The sequence below is a fragment of the Acinonyx jubatus genome, chromosome B2, assembly GCF_027475565.1.
Source record: "Acinonyx jubatus isolate Ajub_Pintada_27869175 chromosome B2, VMU_Ajub_asm_v1.0, whole genome shotgun sequence".
Lineage (NCBI taxonomy): Eukaryota > Metazoa > Chordata > Mammalia > Carnivora > Felidae > Acinonyx > Acinonyx jubatus.
This window is the reverse complement of record NC_069385.1, coordinates 56,856,149-56,880,202: the sequence shown is the minus strand read 5'-3', so window position 1 is coordinate 56,880,202 and position 24,054 is coordinate 56,856,149. Positions and strand designations below refer to the sequence as shown.

At 35.6% G+C, this 24,054-nt stretch overlaps 1 protein-coding gene across 8 annotated transcripts in view; it reads right to left on the bottom strand.

The window, feature by feature from the left end:
* The window catches only part of HACE1 (HECT domain and ankyrin repeat containing E3 ubiquitin protein ligase 1), a 121,045-nt gene that overhangs the window by 71,678 nt on the left and 25,313 nt on the right, over positions 1–24,054 (bottom strand). For 7 of the 8 annotated variants that reach the window (XR_003419456.2, XM_027057183.2, XM_027057186.2 and 4 more), the window contains 4 exons: positions 11,732–11,814; positions 3,048–3,144; positions 1,916–2,017; positions 936–1,042 (listed from right to left, as the gene is read on the bottom strand). Coding sequence is in view for 7 of the 8 variants with exons in the window: in XM_027057183.2 (XP_026912984.1) it covers positions 936–1,042; positions 1,916–2,017; positions 3,048–3,144; positions 11,732–11,814 (389 nt within the window). In the remaining variant the exon portion in view is untranslated. The remainder of the gene's footprint in view (positions 1–935; positions 1,043–1,915; positions 2,018–3,047; positions 3,145–11,731; positions 11,815–24,054) is intronic. The other variant, XM_027057187.2, reaches the window with a different exon arrangement.

The window sequence follows — 24,054 nt, the reverse complement described above, 5'->3', positions numbered from 1 at the left end:
GGGGCCTAGCAAAGATCCTTCTACATAAATGTTATAGAGTGTGATTCTGGTCTGAGTATATGAAAACCCCAAAGGAAGACAGAAAGGGGCTAACATAATGGACTTGACAATGTAGCTGATATATAGAAATATCATGGAGTCGGGAGGAAGAAACTCCAGTTGCGACCACAGAGATAAGACCATGACCTGTTCTAAGAGTTGGGTGTACTAAGAGAAGTGAAATGAAAACTACCCAGGGAAAAGCATCCATATTAGAAGTGGGCCAAATTTATAAGCTAAGAAAGAATACATTAACCACTTCTAAGTGGCTGTTTGTTCCTATTTGGGGCAGCTAACCATATACAATAATGTAAAGTTGCAGGAAAAGGCATATATAGAAATGCAAGTAATATAAAGGCATTACCTCCAAGAACATAAAAATCAGCCATTAAAACCATAGCGTCTTTTGGAAAGAATAAAGAACTGAACAGAGGGGGACAGTTTAGGGCAAACACTTTGTAAGGAATCATGAAGGTATGCTGAGACCCTGAACAGTAGCCTGTACCCAGAGTTCTATAAATTAGAGATCACGATTTGATTCCCAAACTATTTTCTTGGGGGAGGAACAACAACAACAAAAGACTCCTAAATTTCCTTGATTCTTCTTCATGTATATTTTACTTAGATGACTAACCTATCATTTTATAAAATTTTAGAAACCTATCCAAATCCAAAGTAAGTCCCTATTTTTCTTCACTCTAGAGAGACTAAAATTTCCCAGTAATAGTTGATTGCTCTGGTCTGTTAAAACAAAACAATAAGTCAGCAAAATTTTAGAACATCTTACCACTGACAAAAACATCCAACAAAATAAACTATTCCCAGAAAAGCCTGAAAGGAGACAAAGCTGACAGATTCTGCTGCCTATTGATTTGCTTATATTTTGAAACACTTACCTAAGCAGTTTATGGCCATTTGTTGTGGCAACTTCAGCAAGGCTTGTTAGAATCTTCAGGTACTGGCTTTCACTTTGCTGAGACAAATGTTCCAGAACTTGTCGTAACTAAATTTTTTACAAATAAAAAAATGTGATTACACAATAATCCATTAAACTTTATCAAGAAAGTAAGTACCTATTAGTTTAAAAAGTATCCCAAAGCCATCTAGTTTAAATCAACTCCTTTACAGTTATTTTGCCTTACAAAAGCTAATACAGAGATAAGATAACAAAAAATCTTTTCAAAATTACCCAGTAAAAAAGCAATAGAAAACATAAACAGAAATCACCAAGTTCATTTACAGAAACTTAATTCCAAACTTCTAAAATATAAGAGAAATTCAAACTCTGCAATTTTTCAACGAGTAAAACTATTACAAATAAACTCAATAAACTAGTGATTACTAATGATACCATGATATTCCTCCTTAGATTACTTTCCCCTACCTCTGGGGAAAATTCTAATTATTTTAAGCAAAAACCAAAGACCCAGAGGACAGAAGATTCACAGGGCTAAATATCAGCACAAAGTTTATTAGTGTATAATTCATACTTTCCTATAATGCAGACAATTTGAATTATTAAAATACTTGTAATAATAAAACTACCAAGCACATTCTAAAATGCCATATATGGGGGCGCCTGGGTGGCGCAGTCGGTTAAGCGTCCGACTTCAGCCAGATCACGATCTCGCGGTCCGTGAGTTCGAGCCCCGCGTCAGGCTCTGGGCTGATGGCCGAGAGCCTGGAGCCTGTTTCCGATTCTGTGTCTCCCTCTCTCTCTGCCCCTCCCCCGTTCATGCTCTGTCTCTCTCTGTCCCAAAAAAAAATAAATGTTGAAAAAAAAAAAAATTAAAAAAAATAAATAAATAAAATGCCATATATGATAAGCATGAATAAGGCTTATTCTTTTACAAGCTATTAGCTTGTAAAACATCACCATGTTTTCTCGGAGATCTTCATTCTGTGTCATTTGAATAATTGTCTGGAAAAGCCTAGGGTGATACTGAATTAATACTTCACAAGTCTCTCCATAGCCACCCTAAAAAAAAAAAAAAAATAGATTTAAACTTATCTAGATTTTAAAAAAGTTCCTAAAGGAAAACTAGTTTCCTCTACATACCAGTCTGACACTGTATGTTTAGGTTTCCACACCAAGAATTTCCCAACTGTCTGTGGACACCAACTGAACATCATACAACTTAATTCAATCCAAACACAAACTAGCCAGAGTGAGCACAGGCTCCATGGGTTCGAAGCTCAGTCTCATAAGAGCGCCCCCTCCTTTAGAAGCCATTCACAAGTTCAGGCCACCTATACTTCTGACTAAACCAGCTATAAGTCAGGATTTCTCACAAACACCTCCTCAGGTTTGATAATCTGCTATTTGCTGTTTGATAACAGCTCACAAAATTCAGGGAGACACCTTATTTAATATTACCCGTTTATTATAAAGGATACAACCCAGCAACAGCCAAATGGAAGAGATGCATAGGGTAAGGTATATGGGAAGGGGCACAGAGGTTCCACGTGCTCTCCGGGCATGCCACCATTCCACAACTTTGATGTGTTTGCCAACCTGGATACTCCCTGAGAACCCCACTGTTTATAGGGTTTTTATGGAAGTTCCATTACATAGGCAGGATATTGGTCATTGATGACTGAACTCAATCTCCACTCCCTCTTACCTCACAGGGAATGGGATAGGACACTGCCCTATAGTCACATGGTTGGTTCCCTTGGCAACCAGCCCCCATGCTGAAGCTTTCAGAGGCTTTTAGCCACCAGCCATCTCATTCACGTACAAAAAGACATTCTTATCACCCTGTAGATTCTAGGAGCCTTAGAAGCTCTTGTGTCAGGAACTGAGATGAAAGCCAATATATATTTCTTATAATGCCATAGTTCCTATTTAAGGATCATATTCTTTTTTTTAAAAAAAAAGCTAAAATAAAATAGAATAAAATCAGAACAAAACAGAATAAAAATCTTTCTCATTTCAGGAAAGTGGTTTTACCAACCTCAATTCCTATTATAAAATAAAAGGCTAAGAATATACACTAACAGCATACCTGTACACATAAATCCAGAGGCGTTACTCCATTTTTATCTGACAGATATTTGGCTCCTCGTAACAGCAGAATCTGTGCTGTGTCTCTCTGACCGTGACTGTATAGAAAAAGCCATGTTAAAAAAGTAATCTTTTTAATTTAGTCTTTTTCTATGAATTATAAAGAGTTAATATGAATCAACAGAGGGTTAACAAGGTTTTGGGGGGTTAGAATTTTTTTTAACTTTATTTATTTTGAGAGAGACAAAGACAGCGCAAGTGGGGGAGAGGGAGAGAATGGGTGGGGAGAGAGAGAATCCCAAGTAGTCTCCATGCTGTCAGCACAGAACCCAATGCAGGGCTCAAACCCATGAAGCCTGAGCAGAAACCAAGAGTTGCTTAACCGACTGAGCCACCCAGGAGCTCTGAAGACTAATAATTTTTTTTAAACTATTTATTTTTTAATTTACATCCAAGTTAGTTAGCATATAGTGCAACAATGATTTCAGAAGTAGATGCCTTAATGCCCTTCACCCACTTAGCCCATTCTCCCTCCCACAACCCTTCCAGCAACCCTGTTTGTTTTCTATATTTAAGAGTCTCTTATGTTTTGTCCCCCTCCCTGTTTTTGTATTATTTTTGCTTCCCTTCCCTTATGTTCATCTGTTTTGTATCTTAAAGTACTCATATGAGTGAAATCATATGATACTTGTCTTTCTCTGACTAATTTTGCTTAGCATAATACCCTCTAGTTCCATCCACATAGTTGCAAATGGCAAGATTTCATTCTTTTTGATTGCCGAGTAATACTCCATTGTGTGTGTGTGTGTGTGTGTGTGTGTGTGTGTGTGTGTGTGTGTGTGTGTGTGTGTGTGTGTGTGTGTGTACCACATCTTCTTTATCCATTCATCCACTGAATGGATATGGGCTCTTTCCATAGTTTGGCTATACACTGAAAACTATAAAAAGCTTATGAAAGAAATTGAAGAAGATAAAAAAAAAAAAAAACAGAAAAATATTCCATGCTCCTAGATAGGAAGAACAAATATTGTTAAAATGTCAATACTACCCAAAGCAATCTCCATATTCAATGCAATACCTATCAAAATAACACCAGCATTCTTCACAGAGCTAGAACAATCCTCAAGTTTGTATGGAACCAGAAAAGACCCCGAATAGCCAAAGCAATCTTGAAAAAGAAAACCAAAGCTGGAGGCATCACAATTCAGACTTCAAGCTATACTACAAGGCTGTAATCATCAAGAAAGTATGGTACTGGCATAAAAACAGACACTCAGATCAATGGGACAGAACAGAGAACCCAGAAGTGGACCTACAAACATATGGCCAACTAATCTTTGACAAAGCAGGAAAGAATATCCAATGGAATAAAGACAGTCTCTTCAGCAAATGGTGCTAGGAAAACTGGACAGCGACATGCAGAAAAATGAACCTGCACCACTTTCTTACACCATACACAAAAATAAACTCAAAATGGATGAAAGACCTAAATGTAAGACAGGAAGCCATCAAAATCCTCCAGGAGAAAGCAGGCAAAACCTCTTCGACCTTGGCCGCAGCAACTTCTTACTCAATACATCTCTGGAGGCAAGGGAAACAAAAGCAAAAATGATCTATTGGGACCACATCAAAATAAAAAGCTTCTGCACAGTGAAGGAAACAATCAGCAAAACTAAAAGGCAACTGACAGAACGGGAGAAGATATTTGCAAACGACATATCTGATAAAGAGTTAGCATCCAAAATCTATCAAGAACTTATGAAACTCAACACCCAAAAAGCAAATAATCCAGTGAAGAAATGGGCAAAAGACATGAATACACACTTCTCCAAAGAAGACATCCAGATGGCCAACTGACTCATGAAAAGATGTTCAACATCACTCATCATCAGGGAAATACAAATCAAAACCACAATGAGGTACCACCTCACACCTGTCAGAATGGCTAACAACAACTCAGCCAACAACAGATGTTGGTGAGGAGGAGGAGAAAGAGGATCTCTTTTGCACTGCTGGTAGGAATGCAAACTTGTGCAGCCACACTGGAAAACAGTATGGAGCCTGCTTCGAATTCTGTGTGTGTGTGTGTGTGTGTGTGTGTGTGTGTGTGTGTGTGTGTGTGTCTCTCTCTCTCTCCCCCACCCCTGCTCACACTCTTTCCCTCTCTCTCTCAAAAATAATAAATAAACATTAAAAAAAATTTTTTTTAATGGAGAGGATGATCTGAATTACATCCTCAACAACCTGGAAAACTTCTCCCAATGTTAAAACATACTTTTACTATATAGGTAAGAAACTGATCTATTAAATCTTAGAATTGAACTTAGGACACATTATCTACAATAAATCATAATATTCTGGGATAAACAGCTCCTACTCAGGCTTATGCTGCTTTTCTTCCAAACAATTCCCTTTGCAACTCTAACCTTCTTCCTACCACACCCTCTAAGTTTCTAGACTTCTTACCTCCAAAAAACCTTCAATATTCAAAACAAGTCATTCTATAGCACTTTAATACTTTGTAAAAAATAAAATAAAAATAAAATAAAATTGGAAGAAGTAAGGCAAAAATACAAATATCAACATAAGAGAATGGGGGAGGGGTGTGGTGGTGGTAGGGATTAATTAGCGAAAAATACTATCTAGTTCTCAACCTTCATTTATCAACCCACTCAGTTTGGCTTTTGTTGACAGCTATTCAATTTGACCTAAAATGAACAGTGCTCTTATCCACATGCTCATTCTCTCTAATTGTTCTCTTTTCTAGTAGGAGTAAAATCAGTAACCACAAGTCTTTCAGCTAGGAGGAAGCTACTTTGGGGACAGCAACCACTAGATTCTAAGTCTCATTATTCAAAGAACTAATCTGATCCTAGATACTAGGCAATAAAAAAATAAATTTACAATCCAGGGACACTAAAGTTTAAAGCTAATTTTAAGAAATTCCCAAGGAACTCATATAGTTTGGAAGAGTATCTGATCAAAGATTTTTATTTTGTAGATGGTAAGAACTATTAACTCAACCATAGGTGAAACTAGAACTTAGATCCCTGGTCGTCTATACCAGTCCTCTTTCTACAGTACCATTATACTTATAAAGGTATGTCATTTCCCAAAGAGAAAGGACACACAGCCTCCTCAGAAAGTTTAAAAAAAAAAAAGCCTACTCACTCTTTTTCACAGAATGACACTGCATTATTTATAACCAAATGGAATTAAACAACTAAAAATATTTAAATTTTAAATCTTAAAAATTTAACAGATTCCTAATATGAATCTAATAGTAGACATTATAGGTATACCACTCTCTTGATACTCTATTGTAATACTGATTATCTTGCTTAATGCAAGTATCAAGAGGCCAAAACTGACCTAAGAGCAGTATCTAATTTATACCAGAAAACCAAGAAACCAAGTAAATCTGCAATCTCTCCAAAGGCAAAAGTAGTTATACTATTGTACACCAAGAAAAGTCTTCATCAAGCATCATTTGTCATTGAGCTGGGAGTGCTGGTCAACACAGAAATACTATAGCTAATATCAAATACTTTACAATTAATACTGTTGTATTCTTTATAATACCTAAAAAGGAAAGCTAAGTGAAAAGAAACTAACTTGAGCTTAACTTATTTAGGGAAGACAGTGATATCTTTGCTAAAACCCTTGTTTCCGAGAAACTCAGATGTGCAAAGCTGATCTGTTCAACTTGACATTTCTTCTACAGATATTTAATATCCACATATCCAATCTTTCCAATTAAACTGTTAACTTGACAACATATTTGTTCCATAACACAGAGCATGATAGTTGGCTTATAACATGCACTCAATACATTTGTTGAATTATATTATAGTTTTTAACTTCAAGTACCATTCATTTGACAAATAAGCATTAAATAAGGTAGTTTATTATAGAAAATAACATAAAAAAGACCAGAATCATAACTGATTTAGGATCTACTAGGTGACAAGCATGATGCTCAGTTCTTTGTACAAAGTCTGACTTAATCTTGACATTGTTATAAAATAAGTATTCATTCTATTTTTCAGTTGAGAAAACCATTAAGTTGCTCAAGATCAACAATGACATAACAGAGGAGAATCTGAATCAAGATCAGTTTGATTCCAAATCCTTCATCTATATCATACTATTCCACCAAGATGAATAAACATAGAGTTTTACCTCAAAGAGTAAACAATTCAATACTCGAGAGAATAATGTATAAGGTGCAAGGGGATTTATGTTATGAGAAAAATACGATGGAGATCACACACTATGAACAGAAGAGATCACCATCTACAAATGGAACACGGTTGAATATACGTGGTTTTTAAAAAGTCTCCGGGGGCGCCTGGGTGGCTCAGTCGGTTAAGCATCCGACTTCAGCTCAGGTCACGATCTCACGGTCCGTGAGTTCGAGCCCCGCATCGGGCTCTGGGCTGATGGCTCAGAGCCTGGAGCCTGCTTCCGATTCTGTGTCTCCCTCTCTCTCTGCCCCTCCCCCGTTCATGCTCTGTCTCTCTCTGTCTCAAAATAAATAAACGTTAAAAAAAAAAATTTTTTTTTTAAAATAAAAAGTCTCCAAATGATCAGTTACTTACCATATATAGCAAAATGGATAATTAGCATGAAGGAAAAAAGTACCATTACGACATTTTTACAAAACTAGAGTTCTTTCTAAAACCACATTAAAATCTCACCCACGATCAAGTGACGTTTCATTTCAAAAATAAATTAAAAGAAAAAAACATGAGCTAAGTAATATACAAAATCTGCATAACCCAATTAGGATATCAAGTGCCTCACCTGTAATATTATAAGACATTAAGATTAACCTATAACAGACTGCTCAGAGTATTGCATAAAAGATTTTTCAGTTCAAATAACTGCAAAACTTGGCCCAATGAATAATTTTTCTTTGCCATTCTACTACTTTTTTTTTAATGTTTGTTTTTGAGAGCCAGAGAAAGACAGAGCACAAGTTGGGGAGGGGGAGAGGGAGAGGGAGAGGGAGAGGGAGAGAGAGAGAGAGAGAGAGAGAGTGAGAGAGTCAGACAGACAGAATCCAAAGCAGGCTCCAGGCTCTGAGCTGTCAGCACAGAGCCAGATGCAGCGCTGGATGGAACTCAGGAATTGCAAGGGCAAGACCTGAGCCCAAGTTGGACGCTTAACTGACTGAGCCATCCGGGCGCCCCTCAACCGCTTTTTTAATATTGATTGAGATCATTCTCCCTTCAAGGAAATGCCAATGCATTTTCTGGAAACCAGGAAGTTGGCAAAGATTTAATAAGAATGGTGTAGTACTTCTAAAGCACTTCGAACTGATTTTTTAAGCACTTTGAGTCTCCTAATTTAGGCTCTTTTCAAGCAATATGATCAGAAAACTTGGCTAAAGTGCATCTAGTACATATACTGCAGTATTTTTTGGAACTGCTAATAAAACAAAGAGACTACATTTTCCAATGGTCCTTTTCTTTTCTAAAAATTTACAATTTTGAGTTTTTGGGCTGTTTTATATGGCTTTGACTGTGAATTCCACTAACTGAAAGGAGATGCTTGGCAGTAGCTACAAATCTATGTTCAGAATCATACCTAAGTGCAAAATCCTCTCCTGGATGCTTTACATAAGCCATCTCATTTAATTCTCATTACAGTCCCACAAGCCAGATAGCAGCATTTCTATTTCACAAAGAAACAGAAGTTTCAGAGGTCAAGAAATTTCATGAAAGTTGCATAGCTTTGGGGCTGAGATTTGCAACCTGCCTCCCAAGGCTCTTTCTACTATATATCTCAATATCTTTTGAATTTAATTCAAAACAAAAAAAATTCTTTCAGTAGTTGATTCTTAAATAAGACATATGATGATATATCTAGTAATACCTCTCAACCAATAAAAATTTAATTTAAGTTTAGCTTTTTAAAGATCTACAATTTGTCTATAGGGCCAACTTGTTCTATTCCCCCACATTCCTTTCCCTTTTCATTTAATCACAGACAATACACTGGGAATAATACGTTGAATGTATACCTATATCTAGATATCACAAATAGAATTAAAAGTCTGCCTGCAAATGAACCATGTTCCGTATCTATCATCCTGCTACAATGATAAATTTATTTTCTAGTTTCAATTTCAATCAGACTTGCTTAACTATCTCTGTTCAAAGAGATCCAGTATTTGCTAGATTAAAAGTTAATGATGGGCATATAATACTAACAGAAAGTACTTCTAAAATATTCTTTTACCATACTTTTAAGTTCAGACTAACTATAAGAATATCGAAGCTCTATACAACCCTAATATACCTATATTTAACTATTATACAGGGCATTATTTATATATTTTTCAAACATGTAATTACAGCAAATCATTCATTCAAAAAACACTTACTAAGCATCTAAATGCAAAACACTGTACTACTCATTGAATATAAAGCAGTGAATAAAATAAAATTCTCACTTTCATTGAGCTTCCAGTCCAGTAGGAGAGACATGCCATAAACAAAGTAAATAAATAATTACAAAATACAAAGTGGTATAAAAGAAAGGATTGTGATGCTGTGAAAGAAAATTTGGGGAGAGGCCTACTTAGACTGGTCAGGAATTGCCTTCCTAAAATGCAACAGTTAAGCTGTGACATAAAGAGTCAGCCACATAAGAAGCCTAGAGAAGAGCATTTGAGGTAAAACAAACAGCATGCAGAAAAGCTTGCTAGAAAGAGTCCCTTGCATTTGGTAAACTCAAAGAGAACCAATGTGGCAAAAGCACATTGGTCAGACCATGCAGGTCTCGTAGGCAAAGGCAGAGTATGCAACAGAGGCACTGAAAAAGTTTTAATACAGGGTTTAAACACAGAATGACAAAAGTCAATTCATTTTCTTAAAACATCATTTTGGCTGCTGAGAAAAGGACAGGTGGGAGGGAAACAATAGAGAAAGGGAGACCAGTTAAGAGACGGCTACAGGGCTCTAGATGAGAGGTAACAACATTAACTAAGGTCACTTCTGTGAGCTGGAGAGAAGTTAAGTGATTCAGAATATATTCTGAAGGTGAAATTTATAGAACTTCGTAATAAATTCCAAGTTGAGGGTGAGAGAGAGACAGACAGAAATACAAAATCACCATCTAGTTTCTGGTTTAAACAACTAGAAGGATAAGGGTTCCAATAACTGAGATGAGAAAAGGTGGATGAAAGGTTTGAAAAGGAAAATCTAAGGCTCTAGTTTGGACATTCTGACATCTGAGATTCTACAAGACTTGCAAGCGATGATGTAAATCAGGCAGGTAGCCATTCAAATCTGAAGCTTCAAAGAAAGAACTGATCTAGAGATAACTCCTGAAGATAGGATATGATTTCAGGAAGCCAAACAATGACATTATTCATAAATTCAGGACACTACAAAAGGAATTGGCTTCCTAGCCAAGCAACCAAATCATAAGTATAATGTAAGAAAATGGCTGGATTCAGACAAGATATAAAAGTCTAGAGATCCCAAAGTCCTTGTATTCTAATTCAAGGTTGTTCAATGATGATTTGAACCAGTGTAATCACAGTAACATTAGAGACCCCAAAGAGAAGCTAAACAAGAACAAAAGCAGGTATTTTAGTCTAAAATAAACCTCCAATGAAATGATATACAACAGAAAGAAGGATAACACAAGAGGAACCTTCTGGAGACCTTTATATCTGAATTTAAGAGCCTAAATAAGTAACGCAATTCATATAATCCAAACCAAAGACAAGAAATACTAGCATACTGTAAACTGCTTCTAATTGTAAACTACATTTACATAACATTATGTATATATGTGGGGGGGGTTATGGAGTGGAATATATGTATAACTTTTATATTGTTAGCTCCTTAAGCACTGAGGTTTATTACTGTATCACTAATGCCTATAATATATGGCACACAGTGAGTGGTTAAGTCAATGTTTTCTCATTACATGAATGAACCAACAATCAAAATGTATGTTCCAAGAAAATGAACCAAGACAGAAGTGCAAAAATAACTTAATGCATAACTTAATACCTAACAAGACAAATTCAAAGATTTTTTTAAAAGTTACAAATCCAAGGGGCATCTGGGTGGCTCAGTCAGTTAAGTGTCCAACTTCAGCTCAGGTCATGATCTCACAGTCCGTGAGTTCAAGCCCCACATCGGGCTCTGTGCTGACAGCTCAGAGCCTGGAGCCTGCTTCAGATTCTGTGTCTCCTTCTCTCTCTGCCCTTTCCCTGCTCACATTCTGCCTCTGTCTTTCTCTCTCAAAAATAAACACTAAAAACATTTAAAAAAATATATTTGCAAAAGTTACAAATCCACAGAAAACAAAGACACGGCTCTGGTCCAAGACATACTTTAATAGCTTATGCCTTTGGAACTGACCTAGTACTTAATAAGGCAAACTTTGGAAATCACTGGATTTTAAACATGTCTTTTTTCATTACCTACTAAGTAATTAGTTTAAAATTTAAATAATCAAGTAAATCAAAAGCTCCCACCTATAACATATAAAAACACTGGCAATACAATAGAAAAACTTTTCCTTACACAGTTAAGGGAGTGCAGTATTTGTGGGAAAACAGGAGAGGTTTAGAAAGTGTACAGAAATGCCTGTGTTTGGAAACATAACAGATACACAACATTCTTTAATGCAAGCATCTGAAAATATAAAATATCATACCTGCAGGCGAAGTACAATGGAGTGGCTCCAGATACATTTGGCCTGTTAATATCAGCACCACTGTCTAGCAAGCACTGCACTGTCTGAGGGGGAAAAGAACAATTAAAAGTAAATACAGAGAAAGACACAATTATCACAGTTTAAATAGATATACGGAATTCTCTTGCCCCAACGTGAAATTTTAAAGCAGAACAAGTAGGAACATGACAATTACGATGGCTGAACAGCTTCTACTTTTTGGTTAGCTCTCCTGAGACTCTCAGACACTAAACAATATATGTGGAATTATAATGTAACATAACTTGTGTTAACCTGGGAAGGCTCTAGAAAATCACTGACACATGGAGTTATCAAGGACTTGAAAAATGGCTACAACAACTGAGAAACTGAAATTTTATTTTACTATAATTAACAAGTTTAAATAGCCACATATGGCTAGCAAATTGGACAGCACTGCTCTAGATATTTGAAATCAAACATCAGAATTTCTTGGGGTGCCTGGGTGGCTCAGCCGATTAAGCATCTGACTCTTGATTTCGGTTCAGGTCATGATCTCACAGTTTTGTGAGTTCAAACCCACATCAGGCTCCGTGCTGGCGGTGCAGAGCCTGCTTGAGATTTTCTGTCTCCCTTGCTCTCTGCCCCTCCCTCACTCACTCTGTCGCTCTCTAAAATAAATAAATAAACTTAAAAAAAAAAAACTACACAATTTCTTGCCTCTAAAAGCCAAAAATAAGTACCAAAGCTATACCTTTCTTAAAATCAAACATAGTTATTAAACATAAATATTAAAGTACAAAATGTTAAAAAACTACAAAGTCCTTTTGCTATTAACAGTAACCAATACTGACTCAGTTTCTTTGATAGTCTCATTCATCCATACTCTGTCTCCTAAGCTCTACTTCTGCAATCATCTGAGTCAAACTAAGAAAATCAAGTTAATATAAAATCTTAAAAATACATATCAGTAATTAGAGAGAGAATGAGGCTCGCCTGAAACCCTTAAAAAAAAAAAAGAATTTCTTCTGGTTTATTCCTTTAATCCTCATTTGAGTTTCTCCTGCAAAAAGGAAGAAAACATGTAAAAATCCAAAAGTTTTTGGAATTACACTGTTTAGTATTACTTCTGGATTGAACACACATGTTCATTTTTGCTGCTCTAAAACCTAGCACAAGGTCAGCAAAATAATAAGACTATAAACCCACAAGGAAGAACAGGAAAGAACACAACAGCATACTAGATAAGTCCGTAAGTTCTGGGAAAATGACAAGCAAGTGGAGGAAAAGTAGCTGATTTAGCAGATCAAAGACAGCTGAAGTCGAAGTGCCTACAAATGTGGATTTCAACAAACCACCAAATTCTCACTATAGAACACAGAAAATACAGGAATTGGAAGTACCAAGTACCTTGGATGATGGGGATAGTTACAAAAAGTTCTAAATAGGAAGAGCAGTTGAAAGCCTATAAAAGAAAATAATTGGTGGGGTGCCTGGGTGGCTCAGTGGGTTAGGCATCCAACTGGGTTTTGGCTCAGGTTATAATTTCATAGGTTGTGAGTTGAAGCCCCACAATGGGCTCCAAGCTGACAGCACACAGCCTGCTTGGGATTCTTTCTTTCTCTCTCTCTCTCTCTCTCTCTCTCTCTCTCTCTCTCCCCCCCCCCACCCCTCCTCCATTCATGTTCTTTCTCTTTCTCAAAATAAATAAACTTTAAAAAATAGTAATAATAAAAAACAGTTGAACTTTACCCCAGGACCTTTCCTCCCCATGCCGTAGAGTTAGACACTATCCCTCCCTGTACTATCTCAAAGTAGGAAGGTTTATTCTCTGGGCAAAGTAAAATGGGAGGCTCTAGACTGCAGGCAGGATATACAGGTAAAGCAGAGATAAGGAGCCATGATGAAAACAATTCAGTGAAAACCTCCAACTCCCATATTCCAGTAGGCTCCCAAAAATCCAGTAACCAGGCTTAAAACCTCAAAGGGCAGAGATTCTAAGTTTCCTCTCTAAAGACTGGCACCACTACAAATAAGGAATTACAGAGTGTCTATGAAATATCTCAGTTGTCCCCTAGGGAACATTCAGAAATGCTGAGAGACTTTTTTTTTTTTTTTTTTTTTTAATGACTGGAGAAGAAAGAGTACAAATGGCAGCTCGTAGGTAGAGGTCAGGGATATGTCTAGACGTCCTAAATCTACAGACAGCCTCCATAACAAAGAAAGTTCAGGCCCCAAATAACAATAGCGGCAAAACTGAGAAACCATAGCATACCATGAGGCCAGCCAACAAAACCCAGCCCATGTATACAATGCTTCCAGCCAATATTTTACTGCCTCACCGCTATACACAAATGGATAGACAATATTTAAGAGACAATTAACCTGATGGCTAACTAAAAGTAGGTCTCTAGCTTGAAAAACAAAAATTAAAACAAACAGAAATAGGAAGTAAAAAACATAAAGATAATATAGGGAAACAAAGAAAAAATAAAAATCAGATAAGATATTACCCTCAAACAGAAAGGATATTATATCCATAGGATAAAACAAGATGCTGAAAAAAAATATTCAGAGAATAAGAAATCAAAAATATGATGGAAGAAGCAAAAATTCAATAGAAGTTAAACAGTTTTTTTAAAGTGTATTGTTATTTATTTATTTAAGTAATCTCTACACTCACTGTGGGGCTCAAATTCACAACCCCTCCCCCGCCCCACCCTCGAGATCAAGAGTTACAGGCTCCTCTGACAGAGCCAGCCAGGCGCCCTATGAATTCAAGAGAAGTTTAGAAAGACAATGTTGAAAAACTCTACAAGAAAGAAAGTAAAACAAAAAGACAAAGAAAATGGGAAGAACGGGAAATTGGTAGATCAATCCAGGGAGACACTGTGAAAATCCAGAATAAAGACAATGAGGAACCGAAAGGAAGTAATCAAGAAATAATATCGAAAACTTTCCAGAACTGAAAGACCTGCAGTGCCAGACTGAAAAGGCACACCAAGCGTCTGACATAATAAATTAAGACTTTCAACAAGGTACATCAAAGTGAAATTGCAGAATACTAGGGATGTACAATTCCAGAGATAAACAGAAATCACATTAGCGCTAAACTTCTCAACCGCAACACTGGAATTTAAAACATGAAATGCCTTCAAAAAAGTAAAGTAAATAACTTCCAATGTAGAATCCTATAACCAACCACACTACCACTCAAATACATGGTTTTAAATAAAAAATATGCTGAGCTATGTAAGATTTGAGAGAAAAAATTCCCTCCAATGCACCTTTTCCAAGAAGCTACTGGAGGATATCCTCCTCTAAAACGAAGGAACACATCAAAGTAGAAAATGCGAAATCTAGACTATTTGGGATTGAACATAAATAAGAGAGACTAAGAAATTCCCAAGTTAAAAAAAAAAAATGGAAGTGATAATTAATGAATTTGTCTTTGTTGAAAACAGTACTAAGATATTTTGTAGGAGCATACAGGAAGAATTACTGATTTATAAAAAGAAAAATTAACCAAGGCCAATTATTAACTTTAATAAAAGTAGTCACCCTAGATAGAAAATGTTATTACAATTCATTACTTGACTCAGCAGTAAACAATATTTACCTAACTATATATACAACTAGTCTTATCTAGCCAAAATGTACAATATAATTTTAGAAATGGGGGAAGAAGGCGTGGGAAGAGGATTTAAATGAGTTAAATCCTCACTCAACCAGGACAAGAAATGATTCAGTGTTACCTAAAAGTTGAGAAAGAGCAATAGAAGCATATTGTTTGGAAACAGATACCAGAGGAAAATCTAAGAGTTGAAAATTGCTGCCTGGTGATCATGGCTTCACAAAAAATGGTGGTTCAAGGGACTATCATTTTTACTGCAAAGATTTTGATAAAAATATTTTAAGATAACAGTACTCACGGGGGCACCTTGGTGGCTCAGTTGGTTAAGTGTCCGACTTAGGCTCAGGTCATGATCTCAGGGCTCATGGGTTCCAGCCCTGTATTGGGCTCTGTGCTGACTGCTCGGAGTCTGGAGCCTGCTTTGGATTCTGTGTCTCCCTCTCCCTCTCCCTCTGCCCTCCCCCACTCACACTGTGTCTCTCTCTGTCTCTCAAAAATAAATAAACATTAAAAAAAGAAAAAAAAAAAAAAGAGGGTTGCCTGGGTGGCTCAGTCAGTTAAGCAATCGACTTTAGTTCACGTCATGATCACACAGTTCGTGAGTTCGAGCCCTGCATTGGGCTCTGTGCTAACAGCTCAGAGCCTGCAACCTGCTTTGGATTCTGTGTTTCCCTCTCTGTCCCTCCCCTGTTAGCACTCTCTCTCTCAAAAATAAACAAACATTTAAAAAATTTTTTTTAATTTAATAAAAATAAAAATTAAAACAAAGATATCAAGTACTGCTACTTTATTTACTTCTATCCCAAGAGGAATAGAAACACTGTTACATAAAACTTTATCATCAGCTATATAATTCCTTTAAACTAAGGACAAGTAGTCAAGCACAACTTTCAAATATAAGAAAAATAAGCATTTAGGTCAGTATTTTATAAGACAAAGCCTATTTAAGCCTTCTGATCATGACTTTTCCTTTCTGAGCTTTGACCTAGAAGCTGCATCTGCATGGTCCAAAGGAAGAATGAGATAGACAACAACAATAATGTTCATTAACTGTTACAGCAATTAGACACAGGCCACAATTCAAAAGGCTCAAGAGAGATGAAAGCAAATTTATTGAAAAATATACTAATATGCAATTAAAACCAAGCAATCCAGATAGAAGCAGAAATTAATTATTAATAAAACATATTATACATTCACAAAAATTATACAGTTTGAAATGTTTAAAATGTAAAACATATAATATTTTAAGTAACCTTAACATGTGCCTGGAAACTGTGCTAATAAATTTAATACATCCTGTGAGGAAACAGATATTCTACTTTTAAAGTAGAAAACTGAGTCTCACAGAAGTCAAGTAATGTGTACCCCACATACAAATAAACAGGGATGCAGGGATTAAACCTAAGCCTGTATTCATAACCACTATGCTACCTACCAAAAAGTAGGAATTCTAATTTTTCTGAATTCAAACCACTAAATAGTATTATGGCTAACTGGCATACTTTCACAAACTGCATTAATTCTACCAATTCCCCACTAAATAACTACTTGAGAGTCAAACTTAAGTGCCTAGACAGCTGTTTGTGTTCAATTTTAAAATAATGCATTTTAAATCATATACTTTTTACAGTACTTCTGTGTCTATACTGTAGAACGTAAGAGCACAAAAACAATTTAGCCATTAGACTAACATATTCCTCTCTACTGTTCTCTTCAACAATGTGATGAGACAAACTGGGCAAATCATAGCAAGAAAGCATGACTTATAATATGAACTATCATATGTTCCTATCACATCCTCACTTATAGGAAATATCTGACGAAGACATGAAAAATTATTTCTGTTCTTAAGAAAAGATCAAGAAAGGGGGCGCCTGGGTGGCGCAGTCGGTTAAGCGTCCGACTTCAGCCAGGTCACGATCTCGCGGTCCGGGAGTTCGAGGCCTGCGTCAGGCTCTGGGCTGATGGCTCAGAGCCTGGAGCCTGTTTCCGATTCTGTGTCTCCCTCTCTCTCTGCCCCTCCCCCGTTCATGCTCTGTCTCTCTCTGTCCCAAAAATAAATAAACGTTGAAAAAAAAAATTTTAAAAAGAAAAGATCAAGAAAGTAAAAATAGCTCATTCTAGCATTTTCTTTTCCATTTGTAAATCTTTCTGCTTTTCTAACAAAATTATCATCAAAATATGTACCTACTAAAAGAAACATGTATTTTTAAAAAGCTTTCAACAGTTCCACTTGTACCTAGAATGTTGCCTGAAGACAAACAAGGAGAAAAAAACAGTTCCCTTAGAGTAAGGATAAATAGTATATAAAAGGATTTGAATGTCAAGAATGAAAACTGCCTCTGCCTCGTAGCACTGAAATGACTGAAAAGTCATTAATCTTTAGGATTAAAAAAAAGGGTTTGTATACAGACTGCTTTTTGTAAAAGCTCTGAAACAGGAGGAGAAAGGATAATTTAGAATTCAATCACCAGTTAAATGGAAGAGGAGGAGGAGCAAGAAAGTCACAGATAACCTAAATCACAGTTTTTAAAAAATATTTTCAGTCTATGTAGAACTACTTGTATGTATACAAAGGGCAAAATAACTTTGAAACTAGTAAAACTCAGGTGGAGGAAACTCTGCGTGTTTATTAAACTAAAATAAATACATGAAAGCTCTCTACTAGAGGACTTTAAATTACACAGAAGCATAAGAAAAACATAATTGAAGAAAATAATTCTAGATTTAACCACTAAAATCCCTAACAGGTCTCAAAACCAGAGATTTTCACCAGTAGAAACAAATTAAACCCGAACTTTTATAAGAATCAGCACTATGTACAACACTTAAAGGCACAAAATTTTAAAGTGACAAACATTCAGAAATGGAAAGAAAATGGCAGGAAAAAACTGGCTGAAATAGTACTGTGTTTGTCTTGTCCATTCCATCTTTAAAAAAAAAAAAATCCAATGTCTATTATGTACTAGAGACGACTCTAGATGCTGGAGTTATAGCAATGAACAAAAATCTCTGCCCTCACGAAGCTTATGTTCTAGCAGAAAAGGAAGACCAAGAGACAAAACAAATAAAATATGTACTGTGCTAGACAGTAACTAGTGATATGCAGAAAAATTAACAAGATTCTCTACAAGAGATTTGGAGTCAATGTGCTTTAGCAAATTCCTCACACCTGTACCCCTATATACAAATACTTCTGTAAAAACTGCATTGTGCTATTGTATTGTGACTATAAACCATGAAGTTGAAAAAAGACCTGTGGTTTACAATAGTCCTAAGTTCTTCTGTTTTCAAAATTTTGTGGCTTCTCATTTACTTGAAAAAAATTAAGCTCAGCAGCTTACAGTATAAAATGTAGACATATAAAAGCATACCAACATAAATATCTTGAATGATAACTGGTTGTCTACATTTTCCAATTTAACATAATACATAATTTTAAGAATGACACTGAACTGAAATCATTTTATGTGCCTAACACAGATCATCAAAATATGCTTTTAAAATAATCAAAACTTCAGGGGCTCCTGGGTGGCTCGTTGGTTGTGTCTAACTGTAGCTCAGGTCATGATTTCACAGCTTGTGAGTCTGAGCCCTGTATCAGACTCTCTGCTGTCAGGGCAGAGCCCACTTTGGATCCTCTGTCTCCCTCTTACTCTGCCCCTCCCTCACTTGCTCTCAAAAATAAAAGAACATTAAAAAATAATAAAAATAATAATCAAAACTTCAAATTCCCTGTCCAACACCCCCCCCCAGCAAAACAAAACAAAACAATTCTCCTATTCCTAGATAATCTACAATGGGGGGGGGGGGGGGTCCTTCCTCCTTACAGTATAAGAAAGTGCTGGGAAGGAATGTTGAAAAAAAAAAGCACTGAAAGGGGATTTTCATATGGCTTAAAGAAATTCTTGAAAAGAAACAACACATCTTCAACAGACTTCATGACCTTTCAAGTGATACAGCAATATTCTAAGTGGAAAACTAATGTGCAAAGCTAATGTTTGGGTCAATCTCAAAAGTCATTTAATTGAAGGCAGTGACTAACCAAGACCACCTGTGCCCAATACACTGATAAATTACAAAGCAAGAAATCCAAGGCAGCTCTACTTTATCAATGTCAACTCTCTAAACAACACTGATCAAAGTAAAAAGAAACAGATATTCAATATTAAAACTACAAGTAAAAATCTGAGTTATGGTATTATTACTACCTAAAAGACCAAACAACAACAAAAAAGCATCTTTATCTTTTATTAAAAATAATTCTGATGACATGACTTGACAGCAATGTACAAATAACTTACGCACCAAGAAAAAATGGCCAACTCACTAATCAATGACTGGTTTATATAGGTTTTCTATAGAAAACTGTCCACCTAAACCTATCAAAACTTTGAAGTCGTGTGAAAACATCTAGTAAACATCTAGTAAAACTCATTATTTTCCAGTTGTGTTTGAAAATCACAGTAACAGAACTTTCTATTATTTGCTCACATTTCCCAGAAGTGATTAAAGGAGAATTCTAATATTAGAATAGATAAAATTACTCTGAACCTAAAAATATAGTCCAAAATGTTAATCTATCTACCTTTGTGCCTCAAGGCTGAACCCAACGAATGTTTTTGTAAAAGCTTTCAATTAAGTTTTCATGGCTGTCCTGTAATTCTCTAGATGAAAAGCTTGGAAGCTGACTGAAAGGTATCGACAGAGCGGACTGAAAGTAGGCAAACATTGTTCCTTAACAAGCTTACAATTTCAGTAAAACATGCAGTCAGTTCTATCAAAGATAGTCTATAATGTCAGTGTCAAACAATGTTTTTAAGTTTCAAGGGCTTAAATCTACTCTAAGCAGGGTTCAACTATCATTTTATATTGTCAAGCTTCATATTTAGCTATATAAATTTAGGAGTATAAAGTTAAAAATAAAAATTTAAGTGAAGTGAAATTAGTCCATAAACTAATCCTGCTGTATACTCTAATTTATATAAATTGAGATTAAACCATTTGACAATTTCCTAGGGCTTCTAAATCCAAGTTATTCTAGGAAACCAGTAATCAACCTTTTGTGGCAATTTAACACATTAATACATCTTAAAAAACTAATGACAAAGAGAAAAAGTATCAAAAAGTAAGTTCCATTTATGGCCAAAAAAATTTGGTGTCAATTATATCTATGTAGAATAATATTATGTTTTATTATACTTTCTAAAACTGAGATTAAAAATCAAACACACTGGTCCTAGCTTACCATACAAGAGTAAATGAATTAAGGGTTCAGAGAATGTTTTCTACCTTTCCTTGCAGAATCACATCATCCATATTAATAATGATAGTAAAAATAAACAATAAATGTAATAACAATACCAATTCTATTATCACTCTTAAGTGTCTTCCAAAGTGTTGACAACAATTTACTAATTACATAATCGGTAAACAGAATATACCTTAGGAGGTAGATAAGGGCAAGGGAAGAAAAAGTTGCCAAAGACTACATACTAGGCCAGCTGAATAACCAAACTCTGAAGTGATTTTTAAAATCAATATCCCGGGGCGCCTGGGTGGCTCAGTGGGTTAAGCATCCGACTTCAGCTCAGGTCGTGATCTCGCGGTCCATGAGTTCGAGCCCCGCGTCAGGCTGTGTGCTGACAGCTCAGAGCCTGGAGCCTGTTTCAGATTCTGTGTCTCCCTCTCTCTGACCCTCCCCCGTTCATGCTCTGTCTCTGTCTCAAAAATAAATAAACGTTAAAAAAAAAAAAGGCAATGATGGAAGAAATGTAGAGGTGAGGGTGCTGACCTCTGCTAGCCACCATCTTTAAAAAAAAATAAAAAATAAAAAATAAAATAAAATCAATATCCCAAGACAAACCATACAACTAATAACAGCTCACCTAAGGAAAGTTACAGAAATTTAAAATACTAAGGAGTTATTATGATCATTTCTTTCACCTGATCATTTCTAAATCAGAACAGAAGTAGTTTAAAATCATAGTGCTACTCTGTTGCAAGAACAAAAAAATGGTCAGAATGCAAGCAAGCCACTTTCTTTCAGTAAGATGCTGACACCTTTATCTTGGTTTACCACTACCGAAACCAATGCATCTATATGAAATCATGGCAAAGATTATTCAATTTCTTAGTTATAACAAAAATGCATCTTTCTTCCAAATCTTTTGTCTTTTAAAAAAAATGCATATCTGAACAGCATTTCTTGTCATCAGAGCAAGAATGCAGTATTCAATTACAAATTCTACAAAGCTTTAGAGTTCTTAACCAGTTGATCAGGATCTTTCCATGTACTCCTGAGATTTACCCTAAAATGGAGAAAGTAAATTTCAGAGGATTAGCATATCTGCCTCTTTAATTTGAAAAGTGCTAATACCTTTTAAAAATAATTTTAAATGGAGCTTTCTCTCTTTAAAGTTTTCTATTTTATTCTGTAAAATATATATAAACAATATGTAAGTTTTTAAGCTTAAATATAAATCCTGAAACCTACATGCACTGTTATATGTCTACATGGAACCAAGTTTGAAGACCTTTTAATGAATTTATGCATGAACTGGGTACTTGGAGACAATAAAAAGGCCATTTTTTTCTTGCTGCTAAAATAAGTCACTAGGATACCTGACAAACCATTTTAGACTCAGTGTTCAACTTATGGAAAAATATACAAAGAGTTAAAAAAAATCAATAATCCCTACCCTGTAATAATCATATCATATGCTCATCCACTGAGATTTGAACATGTCCCAGAAATATGTAAGTAATTATGAGACACAGGTAATATTAGCACAACTACCAACAAAGACTTTTTAGAGGTATATTTAAGCCTGGAAGCTAAGAGATAGACTAATTTTTGAAGATTCTTTCTTGCCCTAATTGAAGAATTAAAGATGCATACAATGATTCACAAAATAGTCAGTGCTAAACATACTTTCTCTGTTCATGATCTTTGCAGATAAGTATAACTGACCAACTATGACAGAATGGAATCTCACTCACCAATACAATCAACCACAAATCAACATGGCTTTTATACCCTTCCTCCTCTATATCTGCAAAATCTCACTCTGTGAAACTCATCATTGTAGTGAAGTCAGGCCCCCTATAAATCTTCTGAGAATATAATTCTTCAAAGGCATTTGACTATGAGGAATTCTCCCTTCCTTCACCACACCTGCTTTAGGTTGTAAACCATATGGAGTATATTACACTTATACTAACTATTCTTCAATAACTTCAGAAGGCAATTCTAAATTTTTAATGCAGCCTGTAATACACATGTTTTGAAATAAGGTTTTCTTAGTAATTCTTATTTCTTCACTGGCTCAAGGCAAGTAAAATTGGGTTTTGTAGATCTCTTCTGATCTGAATTCCAGTGTTTTATACAAAAGTTATGGGCAACAGGTAGGGTTTATAATCTTAGTAAATGACACTCCAATCTGTTATAACAGAGAATGTTTGTATTAAAGTGGGTGCTTTTCTGTCCTATGACAGCTGCCAGCAGGACCCCTTCTCTAATACACAACAGTTCTTTAAAAACCTGGGCCATTCCACATTAGAGCATTTCAGATCATTTTTTTTTTTCACACAGAATGCTTTTTCAGTGAATAGTATTGACTCTCAGAAAGTAAAAACTAATGAGAAGGAAATACTGGGTCAGTTTTCAGATGATGAAAGACCAAAAAAATAAAATAAAAATGAACAATTGGTGTCCAGAAGAAATTCCAGTAAAGAAAACAAAAATCCTATATCCCTCCTTTTATCCAATTCTTATAAAACATAGCAATGTCACACTCGGCCTATCTTAAAGAAGTGCAATATTCTGTGAATTATAGTCATACATAAAGCCTCTAAACACGAAGGATCCTACATCCTGAACCCAAATTAAGGAAAAGTATTTGCAGAGATGAAAATCCAGATTCCAGTAGGAATTCTCCCAACATAAAGACTCAGAGAGAGTATGTACAAAATAATAAACACACTAATTTCTGTATCTTTGCAGTTACTGGTGATTTTTTTTTTTTGGCTGGTTTTTGCTGTTGTTATTGTTGTAGTTAACAAGTAAATAAGTAACACTGTCTTATCAATAATGTTAAATATGAAAAAAAACTCAAAAGTAACCAGGATAGAAAATTATAGCAAAGCAAACATTAAAATCTTAAGCTAACAATTTTTACATAGGCAGCAGTTCTCCTAATGAAAGAGAAAACTATTAGCAAAATTTTTTTTATTTTTTTAAAGATTTTTTTAATATTTATTTATTTTCAAGAGAGAGAAAAAGAGAGTGCAAGTGGGGGAGGGACCACAAAGCGGGAGACAGAGGATCCCAAGTGGGCCCTGCGCTGACAGCAGCAAGCCCGATGTGGGGCTCAAACTCATGAACTGCAAGATCATGACCTGAGCCAAAGTTGCACACTCAACCAACTAAGCCACCAAGGCACCCCAACTATTAGCAATTTATAAACCTAAGGGTTTGTACATGGGAGTAACAGGAAAGTACTGACATAAAACAAATACATGATTTTAGAACTCTAAGAATGAAAACCATCACTCTAGTCTTGCAGCATATTCCAAGACAGCAGAAAAATATGATAATCCAAGCTGAACTATTTAAGTAATGTCAGTGTTCACTTTCTTACTATCTAATCCCAGTAACTGGGGCTTAATGGTAAAAAATAAAATATGA